The sequence below is a fragment of the Copadichromis virginalis genome, linkage group LG5 (assembly GCF_057382275.1).
Source record: "Copadichromis virginalis isolate Kocher_CV1m ecotype Utaka linkage group LG5, C_Virginalis_male_GT1.1, whole genome shotgun sequence".
In the NCBI taxonomy this organism is placed as follows: domain Eukaryota; kingdom Metazoa; phylum Chordata; class Actinopteri; order Cichliformes; family Cichlidae; genus Copadichromis; species Copadichromis virginalis.
The window spans coordinates 23,624,295-23,643,634 of record NC_140622.1 but is presented as its reverse complement, the minus strand read 5'-3'; the positions used below and the strand labels follow the sequence as shown (position 1 = coordinate 23,643,634).

General features: G+C 39.2%; 2 protein-coding genes across 4 annotated transcripts; both read right to left on the bottom strand.

Annotated features, from left to right (window-relative positions):
- Positions 1-702: 702 nt before the first annotated feature.
- Positions 703-9,986, bottom strand: LOC146709760 (uncharacterized). 2 transcript variants are annotated; one of them, XM_085456871.1, is made up of 5 exons: positions 7,350-9,986; positions 6,693-6,783; positions 5,930-6,075; positions 1,453-1,680; positions 703-1,134 (listed from the first exon to the last, which is right to left on the bottom strand). In XM_085456871.1, exons 3-5 carry the CDS (start codon positions 6,027-6,029, stop codon positions 965-967), a joined length of 498 nt encoding a protein of 165 aa, XP_085312997.1. In that variant the 5' UTR covers positions 6,030-6,075; positions 6,693-6,783; positions 7,350-9,986; the 3' UTR covers positions 703-964. The 2 variants fall into 2 exon arrangements, with proteins under 2 accessions (XP_085312997.1, XP_085312996.1); XM_085456870.1 differs by lacking the exon at positions 6,693-6,783.
- A 4,110-nt stretch (positions 9,987-14,096) lies between these two features.
- LOC146709759 (uncharacterized) lies at positions 14,097-16,938 on the bottom strand. Of its 2 annotated transcripts, XM_085458054.1 has the most exons (4): positions 16,843-16,938; positions 15,976-16,118; positions 15,723-15,863; positions 14,097-15,156 (listed from the first exon to the last, which is right to left on the bottom strand). In XM_085458054.1, exons 2-4 carry the CDS (start codon positions 16,070-16,072, stop codon positions 14,999-15,001), a joined length of 396 nt encoding a protein of 131 aa, XP_085314180.1. In that variant the 5' UTR covers positions 16,073-16,118; positions 16,843-16,938; the 3' UTR covers positions 14,097-14,998. The 2 variants fall into 2 exon arrangements, with proteins under 2 accessions (XP_085314180.1, XP_085314181.1); XM_085458055.1 differs by lacking the exon at positions 16,843-16,938 and having other exon boundaries at positions 15,976-16,836.
- Positions 16,939-19,340: the final 2,402 nt, after the last annotated feature.

Sequence of the window (19,340 nt, the reverse complement as noted above, 5' to 3'; positions counted from 1 at the left end):
TGGATGACTGGTTGTGTAAAGCGCTTTGGGGTCCTTAGGGACTAGTAAAGCGCTATACAAATACAGGCCATTTACCAGACAGCACACCATGCACTTTCTCTAAAATGTTTTCATGTATCACTTAGGTACTGTAGAATATCCCCAAGACTGTTAGGCTACAGTACAACATCTGTTAAATCTGTGTTCAGTAACATCACAGAAACACAAACAGAAACTGGTGATCACACACTCACCGCCCATTTTTGAACAGACTTGGCAAGGTGCTGCATTCCTCTGAGACTTTGGCCCATATTAACACAATGGCGTCACACAGTTGCTACAAATTCATCCCAAAGGTCTTCTGTTGGGTGGAGATCTGGTGACTGTGGAGACCATATAAATACACAAAACTCCAGGATCATTCTTGTCTTTATATGGGGACTATGCAGATGAATAGAGTTGCCACAGCCACTAGAGGACCCCCAAACTGCATGTTCAACCTCAATATATTTTGGGAGTTTGAAAATGACCTGTCTTTATTTGTAGCTGGCTCTATAGCCACGTCACGTGTTTAGTGAAGCACTTCTATGACTAAAAATTAAATTTAGGTTAAAAAAAATCAAGCTTCAATGATACAGAGACTGTGTCCTGTGTAATCACTACAAATTATTTTTTTGTTAGCACTTTGATATTTCTCTTGAAAAAAGTCTCAAAGTCTTTGTATTGTTTTAAATGTGATCTTTATGTTATTTGCACATCACTGCATTCAGTAATTGTTTACATTTTGTACAGCGTTTCCAACCATTTTGGAAATGAGGCTATAAGATGGGGAAAAAAATAAACGCCTTAGCAGGGAAGTCTTCTGTCCATGTGAACACAAAAAACATAACAAACAACTTTCCCTGTGTACAAGGCTTAGTTTGTCAAATTGAATTAAATAATGAATTAACAACAGGTGGTAAAATTTTTCTGTCTGATTGATACACTAAGTATCCAGCCTATATGGCAGAACAAATTCCTGGTTGTTTGCCGAGCTGGCGAGGAAGTCTGAGCTGTCAGTTAGAGCATTGGACTGTGGCTGGGCTGGAGGCTTTGAAGGGCACTCTGGCTGGCTGGAAGATTGGTTGATTGGTTGCAGAGGATAGGTGGGACCAACTGGAAAAAGAGAAGTTGGCATGAGATTGAAAATGCCATAAGATCTGTAATGTAAGAATCAATATTATCTAGCAGCAATGTCCACTCTAGTGTCTGATTACAGTTACTCAGAAGAGCAGAAAATGCAAAATAACTCTGCAGACCTTTGACACCATTTACTCAAGGTTGGTGTGCAGTGCATTTCTGCAAGAACTCTGTGTAAGCCTTGCAGCATTCAACAAACTGATTGCTTAGAATAATAATAAATCATTAAAAAATATATTTTAGATCGATCGATCGATCGATCGATCGATAGATAGTGTTCAAATCCACACTCACTTGCATCCTGATACGATGGTGGTGGCGTAAATGGCTGTTCATGGCTGAGTGGTATGGTCATGAGCACAGCTTGATTGCCAGGCATAGCTGGGTAACCAGGGTGCCCTGGTACTGGCTGGTAGGGCACTCTCTGATAGAACTGAGGGGGTACTGGGTACTGAGGGTACTGCTGTGGATACTGCTGAGGTGTGGCAGTGACCAAGGTGTGGGTAGCAGCAGCCACCTCAGCTGTAAGCAAACAAATAACAATACATGAGAAATGTGGTACTTCTAAGTTATTTATAGCTTGGGTTGTTTTATGTGTATTGAATAATACAGCTATGATCTGAATTATTCAGGTGTGAGGGGGAAAAATTGCTTCCATAAACATTCTTCAACACTCACAGAAATAAAGATGATGAAAGACTGTTTAAAATTCTACTAATTTTATATCCTGTTTATGTTTTTAAAATCTGTTTATATCCAGTTCTTCTTGTACACATTAGGAGTTAAATGCATGGAACAAAGGTCAAGGAAACAGAAATCTCAGCTTTTGTTCTGACTATGAATACAGACCTCAAATTAATAAATTATAAATGATTAATGTAAACATATGCAACTCATGTCAGGTTAAATCCTCATAATATAATAATATCAGACATACACAGCAAATACATGCTAGCTTTACTATGTTTGGCAGCGTCAAAGATTGAAAAATTTGGGGAAAAGGCTGCTGTAATGGGTCAAAATTATCTCAAAAGAAATTCCGCTATTCTTTCTTTTTGTATCCAGGAGGACACAAATATATGAAAAATCAACAAACATAAAGAAACTCCAGTTGTTTAATGTCAGAAAGACAACAGCATTGTTTAGGAAAAAGCACTCACAGATCAAGTGTTATGCACTTAATGAGACAAATGATACCACTTCTCCCACTGGAGTAAATAACTTTAAAAAGGCCTGGGAATCTTTTTGGACTTCCTAAAAAACTTGGAAGTGAAAGAGATAACTTATGGATAGATGTTTAATGACCCGGCAGTATTTACTTTGTTATATGTTCTAAACCAACTCAGAACCTTCTTTTTTGATTCGCACCACCCTCTGAAACACAAACTCAGGGTAATCAGGACCCTGCAACACCGGGCAGAAAAGATTCCCTCTGAGCCAGAAGGGAAAGAAAAGAAACACATGGGTACAGAAAGTTCTTAAAACATGTGGTTATAACAACAGAAATAATCACATTACATACGGAACAACACTGTCATTCCTTATGTAGCAGGTTTATCAGAGAAACTGCAAGCATGACATCCCAGTGCACTTCAAATCAAGCCTCACCCTCAGAAAAAAACAGATTGATCCCAAGGGCAAGACTCCAAAACACAAGCTAAACAACATAGTGTATGCTGTGCAGTGCAGCGAGGAGTGGAGAAACCAAACAGCCACTGCATAAATGCATGGCACAAAATAAAAGAGACACCTCAACAGTACAAGACTCTGCATCTAAAGGTCAAAGGTCACTCTTTTGAGGATGCCAGTGTTGACATGCTGCACAGAGAAGACAGATGGTTTGAAAGATGAGTGAAAGAGGCCAGCTACGTCCACTGTGAGCGACCATCTTTGAACAGAGTGGGTGGCTTACAAAACCAAACTCTGCCACCCGCAATGCAGTTTTGACATCCCTTCAACGCGCTTCAACCCTGACATCTTGCATCAGGTGACCTCAGTAAACCACATGACAGGATGAGGCAAGGTCTCATAGTGCTTTCACCCGAAACCTCTGGTGATAACGACGGAAACCTTTTTTACACCTTTGCTCATGTGATGATGCACATGATTAATAGTGGGTCAACAACCGTCCTGAGGGGCACCCCCACCAGAGTTACCTGCTCCACCTTTTGGTTTTAGAACTGAAGAATCCTCTTGGATGAGAGCGGAAACATCTTCACAAAACAGTTTGGAAAACTTTCTTTCCAAGCCCCTTGGACTACTGTGACCAGGATGACTGAGATCCTGCACAACCAAACGTGTTTTTGTCTTTATGATTATGTAGTTTTGAAGTATGTAGACTGGTATAGGATTGCATATTTTAATTTAAAGCCGATTGTTTGATTAATAGAAAGAAGAATATGTTAGTTAACATGGAATATCAGTTCCTGACGCTTACAGACAAAACAAACCCATTTGAATTTTCACAATCTAAATAAGCTCTCTGAAACATAAATTAAGGATTTATCATTTATATATTCACATCAAATAGGCTATTTAGACCTTGTGAATTGATCTACAGTTCAAAATGTATTGTATACTCTTATTAGGAGGGAATTCATATTATGAAGACATACAATAAGAACATCATGTAAGGGTTAAGTGTGTAGAGAATCAGAGAAACACTGGGGATTCTTTATTATCATACTCAAAATATGAATTCATCTGTGTTTAAGTACAGTGAAAATGAAAGCATGAACCAAGAAAACAAAACTGGTGGGAAAAGAGGTTGTTTTCAACACAACATCAGTCATCACAACCACTTCCTGTAAATAACATTTATCTGATATTGCCTAGTTAAGAAAGTTAAGAGTTTCAAGGTTACAAATATATTAATGTATGAGGCAAACATTTCGAAAAGCTCATAACAAAGAAGAATTCATCACATTTTGTTATGTTCTAAAGCTGTGAAGATTTTTAAATAGCCTTGTTTGCTGATGGACATCTACACATAAATATCGACTAAGATCAACTCTTATGTGTTATCTTAAAGAATGAACAGCAAAGGTTTAACAGCGGGGCAGAAGAAACAAGATGCTCAAGACAAACTGGAACGTCTGCTGCTCAGAGGCAGAGCTGTTCATCCTTTGCACTGACCACAATTCATTTGCAGGAGCATTAAAAAAGAAACAGCAGAAACCACAACTAAGCATAGCACACAGTATGTTCACACCTGTCATTTCTATTTATATTCTGGGAAAAATAAATAAAGCTCACTATGGAGGGTTTATAGTGAATGCAGCATCAATGCTAGCTCAGTGGGTGTTTTAATAAACCAAAGTGAAAATGTTCTATCGTTTTGTTGCTTTCAGTGGAAATACTGAAGTCAACATTGGTTCCAATTTCCCCACACAGTCTCTGGCAATTTACTTCCTTAAAAAAAAAACAGCCACAAATCACAAATTTCCATTTCTTTTTTTTTTTTTAATTTCATCTGTTAGTTCACATCTGAATTTTATTCAGAATTTTTCAGAATTTGAGAGAAAATAGTGAATTTTTCAGGATGACTTTCAGTAATTACTGAGTGTGGTGAATACAGGATGAACAGATATAAACGGCAGTTTCCATATTTCCCATAGGTATAAAATAAGTGTATGATGAACTGAATTATTGGTTGTGGTATTTTGATGACATTTAACAGAAGAAGGGAAAAAAAATAGACACGCACAACAAACGACTGCTGCACCCACACAGCTGTTTTGAAGCACCATAAGAGGTCACTGAAAAAGCAAAGGTTTAGTCAAAAAAGAACCTTAATGTCAAATGAGGAACTTCACAGCTCAGCAAAGTTAGCAAATCCTCTGTATGTATGTTATTACCCTCTGTATGATGCTGTGATTTTGACACGTTAGATCAGTTTGTGCTCTGTGTCTCAGTTCTTGTGTTTCTTGTCAGAGCAAACCTCTGCAGTAATGAAAGTCATGTGGTGGGTGAGCCAACAGACTTCAAGGGTAGCGTTTCAACCCTGTTCTCATGCAGGTGACCTACAAATGTGCAACAGCACGTTGCTCAACATCTTCACCTGCGTACAAGCTGTCGATAACTATTAGGAGTGATGTGGGTCAGGGTGAGCTTGTTCTCAGAGTTTGCAGACATACTTCATCTGTTTGAGTGTGACTGATATTTCAGTTTTGTGTATATTTTATCATGCAGACAGGATGTAAAATCCAGTATCTCTTTTATTTTTCAGTGTTTGACTCGTTTTTTCTGACATGGTGCTATTCACTAACTGAGAACATTCCTCCATTCAAAGGAACTGGGCTGCCATTTTTATACAACTAGTACTGGTTTCTTTACTACTTGTCACTTGTTGTGCTTAAATACTGTTCTTTAACATAAAATTGAGTGACTCCTTACATGTTTCAGATCATAACTGATGTGGTTTGAAATAGTTCTCGACTTAGTCTGGTCCTGAATTATATGAGCAGATTTCCTAAAGGAAAATTTGAGGGACTCAACCTTATGGATGGTTTGGGGGGGGGGTTTGGAAAGACCCCAAGTTGCTCTCTGATGCAATTGGGTGCGATGGTTCATGCGTACACTGGCATGCCTACCTTTGTTTTTATGACAGCGCAGACCTGTTCGCAGAGACTTTACATCACAATGCTCAATGCATCTCCAGCCATCCATGTTAACATCCACAGCAGAGCGTAATCAATGCTTAACAAATTCCCTGCCACACATACACGTCCACACAAAAGAAAGTATCAGCTGTTGGCCATGGAGTACTTACAGTTTGGATTGGCAGCGCTCCTGCACAGACAGCTGCAGGTGAAGACACAGCACCAGAAGACAATGCCAAGTATAACATAGAGTAAGTTAAAGTCATTCATGACAGCAATAACAGGGAGAAGTGGAAGTGTATGATGGGAGTTCAACCTGAAAAGAGAACAAAGAAATTATTGTGCAAAACATTAAACAGAAGAAGAAATTGTTACATTGAAAAGAGTCATATTTTAACCAGCTAACAGTTTGTATAGGGGTGGTGTCAGTGTGTGCTCCTTCCTCAGTCCAGTCCTGTATGATCTTCTGACAAGATCTGCTTAATATCCTGAAAGTTGAAGTCTTGTACTCCTTATACTTTTGTTTTGATTCTTGCCTGGCTGACTGTCGCATAGTTTGTTCTCACTTTTCATTTTGACTCCTACAAGATACCTTTAAATATTACTGGGAAAGGCACTTTCCCCCCCTGACTTTTATGGAGGCCCTCTTTAGTAGCCTGGAGAATAACAGTGTGCAATTTTCAGTACTTCCAAGCACAATGAAATGACAATAGTTGAAATAGCACAACCTGCACTAGATAGAGGTTGCCACATGCAAACAAAAAACTAAATTCAATGTATTTTAAGTCATATCAAGGCCAGGAGGAACCCTGTCAATCCTCCAGCAGGCATGTAGAGACACATAGTTTAGGAAAGTTAGCGATAATGTGGGAAACAATCGAACAAACAACAAACCCCCACCACCAACAACAAAAACAACAACTGTGGCTCAACCTTTAGGTGGACTTCAGGTTTCACGTCCTGTTTCTCAACACCAATCGGAGTTTACAACACGCATGCACACACACACCTCTCTGTTCCTCTGCTGTAATTGCACATAGAGAAAAAGGGGAAAAGGGAACCATTTAAAAGAGAAATGATTTACCTTACACGACTGTCTTAAGGGTGATTTATTATAGATTGCAGGATAAAATAGAAAAATAAACAAAGTTGCTATTTTTTTTCTTGTTCGACTTGACAAAGTGCTCCTCGTTAAAAAAAACAAAAACAAAAAAAACATACATTTAAAGGACAGGAGATGGAAATATCATATAAAAGAATTAGTTATTAGTTATGACGATTCACTGCTCAGCGTTGGTTGTAAGAGGTTGTTGATTAAACTTGAGTTCCGTTTCAGAGGATGTGGTTCTGAGCGCTGCTGAACTGCACGTACAGAAAAATAAGGTGGAACCCCCCCCCCCAATGTTATAGTGTTAGTGAAAGGTTTAAAACACAAACGGTAACGTTAAAAAAAATAACCTCACTGGCATCGCACCAATAACGGACTGCTTTTATTTTCGGTTTGAAGCCAACATCACAGACTGCATGAGACAGATGAGCTGATGCTGACAAGAACAACAAGTGTTTACAAATTTAAATGATCAAACTTACCGGATACACAAGGGGACAGGATCACACACAAAGCCAGCAATGACAGTTTTAGGGAAGTCTGGTCAGGAACTACTGCTGCAAAGATCTTGTTAGCAGAGCTGCTCTGGGCGTCGTTGCATGGTAAGACCTGGATGGGAAGTGGGCGGAGCCTTTTACCGTCATTTTATTACGGCGCAAAGTACAAACACCTGTGGACACACAATCCAACACCCCCACTTGTACACAGGTTGGGGAAAAACAATCCTCCGGAAAAAACATCTTACATTCCAAACACAAATACAGAGAATTTTTCTAACTTAGACTTTGAAACTGGTTTCGTCATCATATCTGCTACCATTGACTCAGTTGGACAGTAATCAATGAGCACTTTCCTTTCATGTACAGCTGACCTTATAAAATGATATTTCACATCAATGTGTTTACATCTTTGTCTGTTCACTGGATTTTTTGACAAAGCGATTGTTCCCTGATTGTCCTCCAATATCATAGGTATTTCATACTCAAACTCATCAAGATCTTGAATCAAATAAGTCAAATACATACATTCCTGAACTGTTGCTGCTAATGCCATGTATTCGGCTTCACAAGTTGATAGTGCTGTAGTTGACTGCTTTTTGGTTTTCCATGATATCAAAGGACCATTTTCATTTAGGCTTACACAATAACCTGTCATACTGCGTCTATCAGAAACATCGGATGCCCAATCTGCATCACTGTATGCTTGTAGACCTAGTTTTCCACTTGAACATTTCCTAAAACACAGTTCTTTTCCTCGACTACCTTTTAGATACCTCAGAACATGTTTCACTGCTGTCCAATCATCAACAGTTGGCGCATTGAAATGTTGTGACAGTTTGCTGACAACATAGCTTAAATCAGGTCGCGTACAATAGCTCAGATAAATAAGACATCCTACCGCTTCACGATATCTCCTCACATCTGGTAATGTCTCGAATTTATCAGAATGAGTCCATTTCTGTTCACAGGGTGTTAACCTTGGCTTACAGTTTTGCATGTTAAATCTCTTTAAAATGTTCTCAATATATATTTTCTGTGACATTTTGACACATTCTTTTTCTTGAAGAAAATCTATTCCTAGAAAATGGTTAAGTTTCCCCAGATCTTTCATTTGGAATTTAGAAGAGAGCATTTCTTTCACGCCTGAAAGCACATTTTCATTGTTAGCTGCAATGAGTAAATCATCCACCCACACTATGATGATTACTTTTTCACTTTCAGTTTCTTTTGAATACACACAATGATCAGCAATATTTTGTCTAAATCCACAACTGCTTAAATAATCATGTAAGGTTTGGTTCCAGTTACGACCCGATTGCTTCAGCCCATAAAGTGATTTCTTTAGTCTGTACACCAGTTTATTAGTCTCACTTGATTCTGTCTCAAAACCTTCTGGTTGTTGTATATATATTTCTTCATTTATTGGTGCGTGTAGATAGGCGGTTTTTACATCCATCTGGTGAACCAACATATCATCCTGAACCACTTTCTGCATCAAAACTCTCACACTCGATAAATTAGCAGTCGGTGAAAAAGTCTCCTCATAATCAACTCCTTTTGTTTGACTAAAACCTTTAGCCACAAATCGAGCTTTATATCTGTCTGATCCGTCTGAGTTCTTTTTAACGGCATAAACCCATTTACCCCCCACTGCTTTCTTACCCTCTGGTAAAGTGGTTAAAGTAAATGTGTCATTCTCCTTAAGGGATTGAATTTCTTCATTCATCGCTCTTTCCCATTCTTTTGACTCACTTGACACAATAGCTTCGCTAAATGATGTGGGTATTTCACACAACAATCTGTAGCAATAATCAACACTGGTTTGCATCTGTTCATTTTCACACTCTTTCACATCCGTGATATAATCACTCAAATAATCAGGTCTCTTTCTGATTCTGGATGGATAACGTGTAGCTCCAGCATCTACTTTATCATCAGTTTTAACCTCGGACTCAGTTTGACTGCTTTCACTACCATCTGGAATATCCTCATCCTTCGTCTGTTTGGGTTCACCATCTTTTCTGGATTCATAAACCTCATCTTCATACATCTGATCACTCTGTGTTTGTTGATCCATTGTCGCGGGATTTAGTATTTTTATCAATCTGTGCTTTTCAACTTTCCCGGTTTTGGGAAATAGATCAAATATGCTGGACTATTTGTGTCATATCCCAAGAAAACACCTTTGTCGCATCTTGGATCCAGCTTTCCCCTATTTTGTTTATAAGCATAGCACAATGATCCGAATTTTTTCATTCTAGAAAGATCAGGTCTTTTTCCAGTTAACATCTTATACGCTGTCTGACCTGTGCGTTTGTTAAAACATCGGTTCCGAATCACTCCCGCGGTTTGTACTGCATATGGCCATAAAGACTTTGGCAATTCGCTCTCAACTAACATGCATCTCGCCATGTCAAAAAGTGTACGCCAGTTCCTCTCTGCTGTTCCGTTTTGATGAGGCGAATATGGCGCCGAAGTTTCCTGCCTAATGCCGTGTCTACTTAATAAATCTCTGAACTGTCTGCTTGTAAATTCAGTTCCATTATCAGAACGAATGCACTTGATTTTCCCATATGACGCCACCTCTGCAATAAATCTTTCACTTGCTTGAGTTGTATCACTTTTGCTTTTCAGATTATATACAAATGTTGCACCTGAATAATCATCAACAAACGACAAAACATACTTAAACCCTTCTTTCGAGTTCGGCGTAATCGGACCAGCTAAATCCGTATGTACCAACTCTAATGCTGCCCTGGCCTTTTCATCTGGTTCTCGGTTCCTAGTTTGAGTAAACTTCCCTTGTATACAGGCTTCACATTGCATGTTTTTGTTGATTTTACCCTTAATTTCCATTCCATCAACGACATTTTGCAGATTTTGAACATCCTCATAATTACAGTGTCCTAGAATTTCATGCCACGTTTGCATATCAAAACATCCATTACATTTCTCTTCAAACTCTTGCACAGTGTTTATAAAGAACAGTCTCTCGTGTTCATATATAGGGAATTTTGTTCCATCAACATGTTTAAGAAAACTGTCCCCGTGTTTGAAAACCACAGTGGCTCCGTTACTAGTAGCTGCTTTTACTGACAAAATGTCCTGTGGAAACGATGGAATGTAGAGTGCTTGTTTCAATGTTACCTTGTGACTGCGTCCTTTACCAGAGGTGGGACCAAGTCATTGTTTTGCAAGTCTCAAGTAAGTCTCAAGTCTTTATCCTCAAGTCTCAAGTCAAGTCTCAAGTAATGTCAGGCAAGTCAGAGTCGAGTCTCAAGTCACTGGTGTAAAAGTCCGAGTCAAGTCACAAGTCTGAAACTTTGAATTTCAAGTCCTTTCGAGTCTTTAAAAAAAACAAACGAAAAAATAATGTTGCAGTTATGCTAAATGTAAATATTAGACCATGTAATTTTAAAATCTGTGTTTTTCTCAACACATGACAAAATAGTGAACTTAGAAAATATACACAAATTGTGAAATTGCACCTCTTTAAAATGCAGCTCAATTAAACCTAGCTCCAAGAATAATTTTCACCGACAGTTCTGAGATAAGCTGCATGTTATTCTTGGATGCGGTTGTAGGACCAGCTTTAAAATCGCATGACAAAAATATCATACACATTAAAAAAAACTGTATCACCAACGTAGCCTGGACAACATTTGCTAGTTAGATGAAGTCAGCTATCTTAGCATATTTATATGCATATTTATAATTATACGGTTCTGAAAGTTTAGTAACTTCAGGTCACTGCAACAAGCCCAGGTACAGTTTACCGACGGATGGGTGCAGGACCTTGAAATGCACCGTGTAGAACGAAAGACCATCGTACATATCATAAGTTTACCAGTCTCACAAATTGTCATCATAAATACACATTCCTTAACCGTTTATTAATAGGACCTTTGAGCTCAACAGTAATTAATTAGTAGTGGAAATAATTTCTGGTAGCATCACAGAAATGTAGCAGTGACAATAATATTGTATGCTGTAATCGTACTGGGCAATTAGTGATACAAAAAAAACTGTTTTATCCTGTGAATAAAAGTATATGTTTTTGTCAATGTAACATAATAACAGAAGCGAAACGCAATATTGTGTCAGGACAATTCACTATTTATGCACAATAAATAAAGGAGCATAGCGCGACAATTTCTGTTCTTGCTTGTAACCTATATCACCAATTATGTTATGAAAATGACGTATTAACTACTAAAAAACACTGACCTTCGTGTAAATGCTTGGAGCAGACTAACCTGTGAGCTGGAGTGTTCTGGGACGTTATATTTGGTCTTTGAATGGCTGCAATCCAGTCGCCTCTTTGTTACTTCGGAAACATGGCTCGAACAATTTCTCTTCAACGACGTAATCCGATAACAACCGATCTCTTTACCCGTCGGCTTCCCGTGGCTGTCATGCGACCGGCTATTGCAGTTAATAATACAACAGCTTCTTGACATTTTTGTGTTTCTTTTTATCGCTGTGTAACTGATTTTAATTGAAAGCCTGCGTGCGCTAGTACCGCTTGCCACGAGTTCCCAGAATCCTTTGCGGTTCTACCCGTGAATGACGTCACATTTTCAATCTCTATATAATATGCATGTTAAATTTTATATTTGGGGTAAAATATCAAGTCTTTTCAAGTAAACCGGTTCAAGTCCAATTCAAGTCCCAAGTCATTGGTGTAAAAGTCCAAGTCAAGTCACAAGTCTTAGAACATTTTTTCAAGTCAAGTCTAAAGTCATAAAATTAATGACTCGAGTCTGACTCGAGTCCAAGTCATGTGACTCGAGTCCACACCTCTGTCCTTTACTGTCAATCATACTTCTCTCAGCATCTCCTCGCCGCTTTGCAGCTCCTCTGCTCCGCCTTCCGTCAGCCAACTCTACACAATGAGCCTCGGGTCGAAATGTGTCATCAAAAGTCTTAAAACTCTCGATCTTCGTAAAGATATGTGACGTCGCTCCCGTATCCACCAGTAGCTGGTTATTCAGCATCTCTTGGCCGCCGTCCGGGACCCTCTGGGGTTCGGAGCCCGTCCTGAACGCGTAGTCCTTCTCCACAACCCCTCTCGCTTCATCCCGTCTTAGCTTCCTTCTACAGATCGCATCTTTGTGTGTACTACTCCGGCAAAAACTGCACCATACTCTGGATCGGCACGTTCTTGCAGTGTGTCCCTTTAGTCCACATTTAAAACACACAATCTCATTATTCTTTGATCTTCGGTCATCTGCTCGCCATGAAGTAGAATCCTGGTCTAATTGCACTTTTGTCCTCATTACGTTGTCATCAGTTACAGCCGCACGCATTCTCTCGGTTTCTTCATAACTTCTGAGTTTTACTTTAAACTCTGAGAATGTGATTTTTGCTTCGCTCTGTGTAACGTGCACAATCAGGGGTTTAAACGTCTCTGGTAGACCTTTCATTATCATTGCGATCAGAAGTCCATCAGTTAATGACTCACCCGCATTTTTTAACGCTGTGATAATTGCTTCTGCTCGGATAATATAGTCCGTCACACTTTCATTCTTTTCATTTGTGAGAGAAGTAAGTTCGGTGTACAGACTTATGATCCTTGGCTTGCCCACTCCTGCATAATGACCTCTCAAAATTTTTAGGGCTTTCCGTCCGTCATCAACTGCATCTCTCATAACTAACGATAAACTTTTGTCATCCAGAAATTGTATCAACTCTGCATATGCTTCTGCATTTTTGTCATCATCTTCACCATCGGCTTCTTCATCACCCTCAGCCTTTAAGATGACATCTTTCAAACCTTGTAGTCTGAGATGACCAAGGAACTTCGTTTCCCATATCTCATATTTCCTTTCATCTCCATCAAACTGCAAACGGGAATATCGACTGCCCGACTCTGCCGTGCGTCTGCTCATGATGCACAAAAACGCTTACTCACTCAATCGTGCCAAACTTTTAACACCTGCCGGTAACCTGCGGCTTTCCAGGAAACGCTGCCCTTCCTTTGGCAGTTACAGGATCTCTAGGATCTCTTTCCTGCTGCTCTGGGCCCATAACCTGTTAGCAGAGCAGCTCTGGGCAGCGTTATGGCACGATAATCTTAAGGGAGAATAAAAAGTCGACACACATATCTCATTCCTGACGGAGGACTCTACCACTACACTTCTCCAGTGCATTCACAGAGTCGTTGCATGGTAAGACCTGGATGGGAAGTGGGCGGAGCCTTTTACCGTCATTTTATTACGGCGCAAAGTACAAACACCTGTGGACACACAATCCAACAGATCTTCTAAATGTGCCACCTTGCTCAGTTCATGTCCCAACCCACTTTTTTCATTCACAGACTATTTATATTCATGATCTATAAGTACGTCTTTATACACGGTCTTTATGAACAACAATGAGGTCACTGGGGACCGGACGTCGGTATTTATTTCATTTTCATCTTTAATATAATAATATTAGTAATAATAAAGATAATTATTATTATTACTGAAAACAAGACAGTAAGAATTGGTAGGCTGCTAATCGATTACTAATCGGCTTTTATTTTGAAAATACTCTTCAGCGCGGTTTGCGGAACCGCACCGGAGCGACTGGGCCACTTTTATTTCAAGTGAGGAAAGAAAGAAAGAAAGAAAGAAAGAAAGAAAGAAAGAAAGAAAGAAATCATAGTAAGCTTAACAGGTCGATTAAATTTTCACTTTAAGGATATTCCACGAAAGAAAGTCAAGACAAACACAAAATGAGTTGTCACAGCCGATTTATTAGTGCAAAGCCCTCTGGGTTAACCAAAGAGCCTCAGGGTAAATTCTCAAAAATGCTAAACGTGAGCGGAAAATATTTGGGGGAGAATTATTTATTTATTTATTTATTTGGGGGGGGGGGGGGTGTAAGTGAAAGACGCAGTCAGTTGATTTCAATAATTATCACACAACACACAACAGGGGGTAAATTACAGAATTGAACACATCCAATAAGGGAGCGAGTGGTGTCCTAACAGAAATAATACAGTGTAATCAGCACCCAATTTAAGATAAACGAGAGGAGGCTTATTTTGTCAAACTGTTTTTATATGTGCTGGTAGGCGAAAAACAACTTGAGGTTTTAAGGAAAATGAATCCAGAATAAACCCTCAGTGATGAATGTTTCACTCTTTGTTTCCAACAGACTTAGAAGGTAATCCACACAAATACAGAGGGGAAAAGGTTCAAGGCACTTCAAAGGTTTTTCTAGGAACTATAGGTGACACCACAAGAAAACAAATAAACTTTTCTTCAATGAAAAAAATAATTTTCATAATAAAAGAATATAACAAAATAATAAAAGAAGTTATTAAACTTCACAATCATGCCCAAACTGCAGTAAGTTCTTTTTTTCTCACTTAAACAACTGAAAATAAAGTGCTCTGCTACTAGAAAGAGATTGAAAAGAAGTTCCTGTAAAACCAACTGAGATACTTTACCTTAACAAACAAAAACAAGTGTTATTGTTCTCACTGATGCAGCTTTACTGTCCCAGCATTTCTACCTTTAGCCACTAAAATACATGAACCAAGTTACTCTGCAGTTTCTCATCTTCATTCCAATTCTGCCATTTGTGCCAAATATGTTGAATCATTTATGTGTCTGGTTGTGGCACTGTGACTATTAAGTCTAGGGTAGAACAAACTCAGGGTCGCATGCAGAGCTCGTTAGGAAGTCGGTGCTATCCAGTAGACCGTTGTACTCATGCACAATACCCTCTGAAGGGTACAGTGGATCGCTGGGGATGAACACAGTCTGGCTGGAAGGCATCAGGTGGAGTGTACTAACTGGAAAAAGAAAGAGAACTTAGCGTGAGACCACAGTCACACTAAAAATAAATTTAACAGCAAGAATAAGTAAAATATTACACAGCAGCAATTTGAACCTTAGCATTAGATGACAAATATTCTGAAGAGAAAGAAACTACAATATTGTGTCTTAATCTGCAAACTTAATATAATGTGTTGTCACTGTAGGTCAGTGTGCTTTTGTGCAACTCTTAATCTTTGTTCAATAATTTGCAGATCTATTTGAGAATGCACCACTCTTAAAGTAACAAATTAGCTTCAATATCAGATTATGCATTCATTTTAAAAGTTATTATCTTTAATTGAAAGAAAAGTTGTCCTAATTTAGATTCAGTCAAATTCAAAAACATGTTGAATTTTGCTCTAATTTGTGTCATGTTTCTTTTTCATCATTTCTGTGTCTCTGGTGTTCGGCAGGACACTGATTACACTGCGTTGCACCCAAGTTTCTCTGCTCTGCATGAGTCAACAGAGTCTGGATGCCTGTAGAAAAGCTGACATCAATATTTCACTTATCCATACTAATATATTTTGGACACACTAACTTGTTTCCTCATACGATGGTGGTGGTGTTTGTGGGAATGGTTGTTCATGGTTTGGTGATGTGGTCATGAGCTCTGCTGGTGTTGGCTGGTAGGAGGCTCTCTGGTGGGAATGAGAGGTATGAGTAGCGGTAGCCACCTCAGCTGTAAGCATACAAGTAACAAGAGATAAGAAATGTTACAGCTTTGGCCGTTGTATATGAAATGAAGGAGTGCAGCTATAAGTATCACCTGTTAGTGGTGATGGAGTACTTACACTCTTCTTCATTGGCAGCAATCTTGCACAAGTAGCTGCAGAAGCTGATAAAGAATGACAAGATACCAACGAGAAAGACGTAGTACATTTCACTCATGACAGCAGTGGTAGCAGGAAATGGATGTGTAGGAACAGTGTTCAGTCTGAATAGGCAACAAAGAAATAATTATCTAATGCAAAAACAAAACTGAAGAAAATGTTGGGATTTATTGTTCACCAAATCAAATTGAGGCAAAGCATAGCGACCAGAGTATGATTAAAAACCAGTAAGAGAATACACAAAAATTCAGCAGTCATATTTAAATCAAGTAACAGTTTATATAGGGGTGTGCGTAATCCTTTAGGCAGTTCTGACAGCATCTGCTTAATGTCCCAATTGTTGAAGTCCTTTGCTGTAGCCTACTCCTTTTGTTCTGATCTTCACCTGCCTCGCTGACTGTAGCATAGTTTTTCTCACTTTCGATTTTGACTCCTACAAGGCGCATTTTTCCACCCTCGAAATTTCAGATTATTTCAGATAAAATAATAAGCAGTTGTTTAATTCAGATCAGATCAGAGCAGAAGCACGTTGGCTTTATGGAGTTGTTAATTAAGCTCGAGTTTCGTTTCAGAGGCTGTGGTTCTGGGTGCTGTTTAACTGTACGTAAAGGGTGACTGAAACAAACTAATGTTAGAGAGTTAATGGAAGGTTTTTGTTTTTTTAAGTAACCTTATTGATATCGTCCTATAGCCGTCAGGGTTTTTTTTGTTTTTAATTAAATTTTATTTTCGGTTTGAAGCCAAAATCACAGACTGCATGCCGAAACACGCAGTCCGATATGTGATGCTGATAAGAACACCTACACAGAGTTAAATATTTAAACTCACCGGATACACGATGGGACGGGAGCACACCCAGAGCCAACACGTCTTAGAGGAAGGGGTCTGATCTGAACCCCTTAACGCGAAACTACTTGCTGTAGATCTTCCACACACGTGGCCTCCACACTGAATGCATATTCCAGCCCACTGACCGCCTTCTTCCATTCACAGACAATTTACAATCATGATCTATAAGCACATCTTTTCTTATGAACATGGCCATAACAGTGAGGTCACAGAAGTCTGTTTGTTTATTTATTGTCGAATTAAAATCAAGACAGTAAAAATTGGCATGTTAACAATTAATTTTTGACGCTTTAGATGGCTTTTACTTTGAAAATTCTCGACTGCAAGTTTGGCGAAACCGCACAGGCTCGAAACTCCGACACTTTTATTTCATAAGAGGAAAAAAACATATTGATAGTAAGTTTAATCGATCGTAATTTATTTGCTACTTCAAAGGTATTCCGTGCCAGAAAATCAATAACGACAAAATGAGTTTTCACAACTCTCATAACAATATTTAGGCCAGATTAATTAATCTGGTTTGGTTTACCAGCCAGAGCTGGACTGGCAAACTGGCATACCTGCAATCTACCAGTTTCCGGCGCCCCGATGGGTAAGTGTATTTTTAATTATTTTTGTTGTCAATATCACTACACAGGCTAAGGTACAGGATGTACAGTACAGGGAGTGCAGAATTATTAGGCAAGTTGTATTTTTGAGGAATAATTTTATTATTGAACAACAACCATGTTCTCAATGAACCCAAAAAACTCATTAATATCAAAGCTGAATGTTTTTGGAAGTAGTTTTTAGTTAGTTTTTAGTTTTAGCTATTTTAGGGGGATATCTGTGTGTGCAGGTGACTATTACTGTGCATAATTATTAGGCAACTTAACAAAAAACAAATATATACCCATTTCAATAATTTATTTTTACCAGTGAAACCAATATAACATCTCCACATTCACAAATATACATTTCTGACATTCAAAAACAAAACAAAAACAAATCAGCGACCAAAATAGCCACCTTTCTTTGCAAGGACACTCAAAAGCCTGCCATCCATGGATTCTGTCAGTGTTTTGATCTGTTCACCATCAACATTGCGTGCAGCAGCAACCACAGCCTCCCAGACACTGTTCAGAGAGGTGTACTGTTTTCCCTCCTTGTAAATCTCACATTTGATGATGGACCACATGTTCTCAATGGGGTTCAGATCAGGTGAACAAGGTGGCCATGTCATTAGTTTTTCTTCTTTTATACCCTTTCTTGCCAGCCATGCTGTGGAGTACTTGGACGCGTGTGATGGAGCATTGTCCTGCATGAAAATCATGTTTTTCTTGAAGGATGCAGACTTCTTCCTGTACCACTGCTTGAAGAAGGTGTCTTCCAGAAACTGGCAGTAGGACTGGGAGTTGAGCTTGACTCCATCCTCAACCCGAAAAGGCCCCACAAGCTCATCTTTGATGATACCAGCCCAAACCAGTACTCCACCTCCACCTTGCTGGCGTCTGAGTCGGACTGGAGCTCTCTGCCCTTTACCAATCCAGCCACGGGCCCATCCATCTGGCCCATCAAGACTCACTCTCATTTCATCAGTCCATAAAACCTTAGAAAAACCAGTCTTGAGATATTTCTTGGCCCAGTCTTGACGTTTCAGCTTGTGTGTCTTGTTCAGTGGTGGTCGTCTTTCAGCCTTTCTTACCTTGGCCATGTCTCTGAGTATTGCACACCTTGTGCTTTTGGGCACTCCAGTGATGTTGCAGCTCTGAAATATGGCCAAACTGGTGGCAAGTGGCATCTTGGCAGCTGCACGCTTGACTTTTCTCAGTTCATGGGCAGTTATTTGGCGTCTTGGTTTTTCCACACGCTTCTTGCGACCCTGTTGACTATTTTGAATGAAACTCTTGATTGTTCGATGATCACGCTTCAGAAGCTTTGCAATTTTGAGACTGCTGCATCCCTCTGCAAGATATCTCACTATTTTTGACTTTTCTGTGCCTGTCAAGTCCTTCTTTTGACCCATTTTGCCAAAGGAAAGGACGTTGCCTAATAATTATGCACACCTGATATAGGGTGTTGATGTCATTAGACCACACCCCTTCTCATTACAGAGATGCACATCACCTAATATGCTTAATTGGTAGTAGGCTTTCGAGCCTATACAGCTTGGAGTAAGACAACATGCATGAAGAGGATGATGTGGACAAAATACTCATTTGCCTAATAATTCTGCACTCCCTGTAAAGGGAGACCGAAGGGCCGCTGCACATCGATCTATCCGTGAGAAAATGTATATACAAAGGAGCAGTCAGTTCATTTCAATAATTACCTAGAGCATAAATTACAGATCCAGAATTCAGCTCACTCAATGGGGGAGCGTGTGATGTCCTAACAAAAATAATACAGTGTAAACGCATCTTTTACACACTGAAAACAACATGCATTAAAAAAGTGGAACTGTATGTGTTCAGGAAGTGTGAGTGATCAGCTGACCT

Excerpts from the sequence above, each read along its gene's own strand:
- LOC146709760 (XM_085456871.1), bottom strand. The coding sequence starts at position 6,029 with ATGAATGACTTTAACTTACTCTATGTTATACTTGGCATTGTCTTCTGG. Across the intron at positions 1,681-5,929 it reads GAGCGCTGCCAATCCAAACT|CTGAGGTGGCTGCTGCTACC; the intron begins GTAAGTACTCCA and ends GTTTGCTTACAG. Across the intron at positions 1,135-1,452 it reads ACCATCGTATCAGGATGCAA|TTGGTCCCACCTATCCTCTG; the intron begins GTGAGTGTGGAT and ends CTCTTTTTCCAG.
- LOC146709759 (XM_085458054.1), bottom strand. The coding sequence starts at position 16,072 with ATGAGTGAAATGTACTACGTCTTTCTCGTTGGTATCTTGTCATTCTTT. Across the intron at positions 15,864-15,975 it reads TGCTGCCAATGAAGAAGAGT|CTGAGGTGGCTACCGCTACT; the intron begins GTAAGTACTCCA and ends GTATGCTTACAG. Across the intron at positions 15,157-15,722 it reads ACCATCGTATGAGGAAACAA|TTAGTACACTCCACCTGATG; the intron begins GTTAGTGTGTCC and ends TTCTTTTTCCAG.